The sequence below is a fragment of the Limulus polyphemus genome, unplaced genomic scaffold (genome assembly GCF_000517525.1).
Source record: "Limulus polyphemus unplaced genomic scaffold, Limulus_polyphemus-2.1.2 Scaffold2660, whole genome shotgun sequence".
Lineage (NCBI taxonomy): Eukaryota > Metazoa > Arthropoda > Merostomata > Xiphosura > Limulidae > Limulus > Limulus polyphemus.
Genome location: NW_013668270.1, coordinates 61,184 through 67,481, shown reverse-complemented (window position 1 = coordinate 67,481; position 6,298 = coordinate 61,184). Strand labels below are relative to the sequence as shown.

Sequence of the window (6,298 nt, the reverse complement as noted above, 5' to 3'; positions counted from 1 at the left end):
ATGCTGTGTTGCATCCTAGATCCTAGTCGGCCTGAAGATCTCTGAATTGAGCGAAATGCGCCGTTGGCAATAGATATGACAAATATAGTGCGGTTGGAATACTGGTATTAAACACTTCTAATATTTTAAAATCCCTAAGAGGACTAGATAAATAATGTAGTGTTTAAAAATTTAATAGGAATACTAATGTCTTATGACAAGTATAATTGTAATAAATTAAATTTGCATATACAAATTACAGTATACGTTACGCCGATAATATTTTAATTTATTAAGACTCATTTAAACTATAAGTGATTTGTTATTCAACATATTGTTTTAACTATAACATCATGCCGTTTCCAAATGCATTTAAGTACTTGTGAGGCCTGGGCATATACTGAAGTTATAGTTATAACCAACTAACGTTAAAAATTACACAAACTTAAGTATGCCCAAAATTAGTTTCAAGCATATCTAATGCTAGGCCTAAACAAAACGTTATTCTATAGGCTACACTGAAAATGGTCTGATGATCTGTAAAAATTAAACGTTATACGTTAAAACATTAAAAGAAAACAAATATATTACAACGTTTCTTAAACTTAAACCTGAAGGTTAGGTTTATAAATTAAATGATAACGAAATTACAATTTACATTTAATTGCAATACTGTCTGAAGTGTGCGACTAACGTTAGTCCTACGTGATAAAAAGCCTTTTTTATTTATTTTTTTTTGTGCTTGCTTGTACGTTATATTATAACTAGTGTTATCTTACAGAATAGTTCAACTTCAACAATTTTACAACTGTGGTCTAAGTTAATCCGCTCTATAGGTAACAAACAAATATAATTTGAGTTAGTACTAGAACACATTACTTACCAACATTAATTAAGCCGATATTAAGAGTATATTTACTGAAGCTGAGAGAGTTGATTTCGTTTCTGCAGCAAGTCAATGTACTTACTAAACGTTGATTTTTATCTTACTAGCAATTGGTACATCTTATTTTTTTTAGTGCGGCGTTTGAATAGGAGGGAATGGGTTGGGGGATGACTAACCTACAACATTTCAAGCTTATTATACAGCGAAAAATTGTAAATACAACACGCTTTCTGCAACTCTGTATTTTATTTTTGGAAGGAAAAATCCAAACACTACTTACCGATAAAAATAAGGCTTTAGATATATAACTTTTCATGTTTCTCCTGTAGATCAATAACATTATCCATATAACTGGGGCGCATTTTAATTTATTTTTCGAAATATTGACGAAAAGAAAGCGAAGTTTTCAGTTTGCAACTAATTGTTAAACGTTTTCCTGTCTAAAGTGGTAAGTAGACAAAACACTTGGAAACTCAGTTTTGTTAATAAAGTATTTTATACAAAAGAATGATTTACCGAAGAGAAACTGAAAAATAAACAACCTCTATTTGTTAGAGGAAAATAAAGATTTCCTTTTGTGGCTAATGAAGTTAAAAGTTCGTAATTTTTTTTTTTTTTTTTTTTTGTGAGTGCTTGATCGTCATTTAGAATTTGTTTACTCGTGGAAAATTATCGTCTTTAGAGATGATGTGTCAAATAAGTTATGAAAGTTTAGGCATCTAGTTAAAAACTCAAACTTACTGTACCGCAGTTTATTTAACAGTGAGTACAAAGGCAAGAGATAATCCATCCTTTACTTTAAACAGCTGCAATTTGATAAATGGGACAAACTTTCCACGATAACTTACCACCCCTTTCTCTGCGTCTGAATTTTACAAGTATTCAAGAGTGTGTTGGAATTTGTATTTACATATTTATAAAAGTCAATATAAATTTACATTTCCTCTCCTGTTCTTTGAAAAACGACTTGTAATTCTTTCTTTCAAACAGTATTATTGTTTATTATGTTATAACGGCTTGTGCTGGAGAAGCGTTGTGAAATGGTCGCTAGTTTGTGTAACAGTAAATCTTAGTATAACTAATAATAATTTTTTTAAATCTTTTTTTTTTGTTTACTGATTCTACACTACTCGTTTACGGTAAGAACACACAGAGAATCTTAACAGCGTAACTTGTGCGCTGCCGACGAAGCCGTTCACTCAATATCAAATCTTATTTTAGTATGTTTTTCATTTATTCTTTCACATGCTTGGAAGGCAACTTTATATTGTGACCGTTTTTTCCCTGATCAGTGAAACTTGACAAAGAAAACTAGGCCTATTTTCTTTTAATTTTAGTCTCGTATAACTAATAGTTTGTTGTAAAATGTATATTTTTCTTTATTTTATTGTTAGTTACAGGTGATTCTGAAGTTATGTAGACTTGGACCTACAAATATACGCACAAAATCTCCAAAAGTATTGTATTATTTTATCGGAGAATGCGCCAGTCACGGACTCCCGTATTAAAGCAACATAAAAGTCATCTGGATTTTCTTCCTCTAGAGTAAATCAGAAGCTAGATATAAAGAGCTACCTGGCATAGTCGCCCTATCTTCGATGTATATGCCGCTTTTCAGCTATCCAGAGCGTTTCAAACAGAGGCGGAATTAGCGCGGGACAGACGGGTCCCACGATGCCTGGTCTTTTCTTCTGAAAAAAGGGGCCCTGGTCATTTCTTTTCCCCTGAACTGCTTGTTCTGCCACTGGTTTCAAGGTCGAAAACCGGCGAATAGCCCAAATCGAGATATATTGTTTTCGTTCATCATCATCTTTGTGCAACAGGACTAGTGCCTACCTAGTTCTCGTAGTAACTATAGTTTTATATCATTTGATAGAGCAAAACAGTCTTCACGATCTTTGAGTACCTTTTTTATTATTCTATGCAAAACTTATAAAGCTTTAGAATACACTTTATAACCTAGTAACCCACGTACGCCATCTTATAAAAAGTATACAAACAAGTATAAGGAAAAAAAAATTATCGCAAAGTAAAAAAATCTAAGTAGGGCTGCCTACTGAACTTGAAAAAAAAAGGAACCAAACAAGTTAGGGATGGAAATAGACATATCATTTGATCGGCTAATGATCACATAGCAGATTAAGTTGTTTTAGCTTTAGATGGAGAATAAAATCCCTACATTACTGGCTTCCTCACTGGCAAAACAAATAGAACTAGAATTCGCAATAGTAAAATCTTACTTTATTGTAAAAAAGTGGTATTCTGAAGGTTAACTAAAGGAAAGGTATAATAATGAAAGCTAAGATTCTATTCAAACACAAAGCTTTAGGTAGACAAAGTTGGACCAGTAATGTAGGGATTTTACTTTCCGTGCAAAGTCAAGACGGCTTAGTCTGCTATGCGATCATTAGCCGAACAAGTGGGACATTGCATTCCCATCTCGTTTGGTTCCTTTTTTCAAGTTTAGTAGACAGAGCTAGATAGCTTTTTAATTTAGCGATGAATATTTTACATATATTTCTATGCAATAATAACTTCCGCGTAAGCTATGTACTTAGATCGAAACTAAAAATCGATCTGGTCACCAGTATAGCTAATTTAATGTACTTTTATTGTGTTTCTACCTATAAATATTAAAATATATTGTTTCATCAGTTGGGTTCTCTCGCTGTTAACATCCGTTAAATAAACTTTAGAAAGATGTATTTCATTTTGTATATTGACTTATGGTATTTATACTTAAAGAAGACGCTACATATTAATAAGTTATAATAATATTAATGTCAGTCAATTGGCATTTAAATATGTAATAGATAACCAGTAATATTTAATGCATTATCACCGTTGTTCAGAGTAATGAAAGGACAAAACTTTTCCGTCAATGGAAAAATTTAGGATTACTGTTAAAACCTGAAAAAAAATTTTGTTCAGAATGTGAGAGCATGGACATTTTATTTTGCATTCATATCGTAACATATATTTACTTCATTTACTAGATTGTTTCAACACAATTCAGATTTGTCGGTGTCTTGCGTTATACTATAGCCCTATGATTCCCTGACACCTTCTTCCCTCCAATACAACTAACTAGATGAAGAACAAAAGCATTAGTACTACATAAACAACCTGGCTACTACATTCTCAGCTAATTGGTATGACGTATTCACTATACGATATACAATACGAATGGAACGTGACGATGTCTTGAAATTTGCACCAAATTCTTTTCTCATACACAGTTAAAAATGGTTTCATTTAATTTGATAAAATACGTTTTTTTGAGAATCTCACACATGAATTCGGGACAAAACATAACAGAAAATTTAATTTTATGACACATTTATTTTGATGCAACACATATTACATTTATTCATATCTAGCCTCTAACCACAAGTTTCAGGAAAGTGGCTTTTAAAATTATATTAAAAATAAGTTTGACTGAGCAGCACCTCGTGAAGATACATTCTTTAAGGATTACATTAGGAATTACTGTATACATGAAGTTGGGTTAAAAGATATTCTTATATGAAAAAAAACAAGCAAGTAATTGCAAAGTTCCATATGTACATATTTATATACAAATATCAAAGCTAAAGATCAGAACTTTCTTAATAGACCGTTTCCATACTGGAGTCGTAAATTATCTGAAATAATGTAATTGTGTGTAATAAACTATGTCCTTGTTATTTTCTGTTTTTTTTTTTTTGTTTCTCTTCTCTACTGAGATGTCTGTGTACCCCATGAGTAAATGATACCTTTGTCATTTCTTAACAGATCGTGAATTCATTATTCTACTGGGCACCAATATTTTCTGAGCATTCACTACAGTGATCACTAGTTTTATCACTTTGTTTAAAATTATTATTCTTTAATAATAAAAAATAATAACTGGGTCTCTTTTGGCAGTTTTATCAATTTTATTACAAAACTTTTTTTAAAATCTTCATCAGATATCACATCATTCAAAACCACAATATCTACTTGGTTGTTGTTAATTACAAAGCTACACAATGGACTATCTGATATGCCCACCATGGGCATATCGAAACCCGATTTTTAACGTTATTACCCTTACCACTGAGCCACTAGGGGGCCTTGCTTGTTTGTTTTAGAGCAAAGCCACATTGGACTATATGCTGTGTCCACTGCAAGGAACTGAACCTCAGTTTTTGAGTTGTCAGTTCATAAACTTACTGCTGTCCCACTTGCAGATCACTAAGTGGTTAAAGCCATAAGGATAAAAAAAAAAATGCTTCCTCTTGCTACACCTTTGTTCATTAGAAGACTTCTCCTTTTTAACATAATAGTAATAAAACAATTGTTAATATTCTGAGAACGATTTTCTTTTCTTATTGAACAGACATTACATCACACACTTCTGTTGTTATCATAGTAATTTATATCTACAGTAATTTAATCACTCATTATAATTGATCACATACTTATGTCTTATAGGGCATGTAAAATGAAGATTTTGTAAATTTAGATATTTTCATTACAGTGTAAATAAATGATGATTCGAACTTGAAGCACTTTAAATAATTTTTTTATTGGTATCTTTGTAAAATTAAAATAATAAAAGTCCAAAATATGCGTTGTATTCAAGATATGTGTAGTATCTTTAATCATAAAAAATACTTAATAATAAGATGCAGGCTTCTCTTCATAAATTGACCATAATTTGCTATTATACTTAATGCTTTAAATCTGAAACTATATTTAAAAGTTGGTTGTTACAAATATAAAATATGTATAGGCTACAAAACTGAAAAACATCATTGTTCTAGTATAATACATGCAGACAGTATAACATTAATTTACTAATGTTATTAAAATCCAACCTTTGGCCTCACTGAGAAAAAGTTTTTTCATATCGAACAAACCTTAATTAGAATTATTTCTAAGACTAAGCAGTTCGCCTCATTGTTCACTTTTCTCATTTCTAATTATTCCAACTTAGAAGTTTGAATTGTTGAAAAAAGGAATATTAGTTAGTATAATTACTATAAAAAGTGGCATAAATGTGCAACATTAAAATGGTTATTAATATGATACAGTCACAAACCTAAATTTTTAGATCTGTCATTCTGATAAGAAAAAAGATCTACATTAATTTTAAGCAACTCCATTGATGACCAAAATATTAAACAAATTCTGCTTCATATAAACGATCATAGATAAACCAGCAAAAATATATAACTATATTGGGATGTTGAAAAAGTACAATCTTGATAACAGATGAAGTTGATGTACAAGTTGGGCCATTCCTTGAATTCCCTAATAAACAGATGTATCATATAGTAAAACAAAATACAACAGTGTACTGGTGCTTAGTTTGAATAAATTCTTCACGGATTGATATTTTCTCAGGAGTAAAAAAAAAAAATATATACACACACACACACACACACATATATATATATATATATATAT

General features: G+C 30.8%; 1 protein-coding gene across 2 annotated transcripts in view; it reads right to left on the bottom strand.

Moving 5' to 3' along the window:
- Positions 1-4,548: 4,548 nt before the first annotated feature.
- Positions 4,549-6,298, bottom strand: part of LOC106467557 (copine-3-like) — a 44,216-nt gene continuing 42,466 nt past the window's right edge. For both annotated transcript variants that reach the window (XM_022395759.1, XM_013927918.2), the window contains exon 17: positions 4,549-6,142. In XM_022395759.1, the coding sequence (XP_022251467.1) occupies positions 6,009-6,142 (134 nt within the window). In that variant the 3' untranslated portion in view covers positions 4,549-6,008. The remainder of the gene's footprint in view (positions 6,143-6,298) is intronic.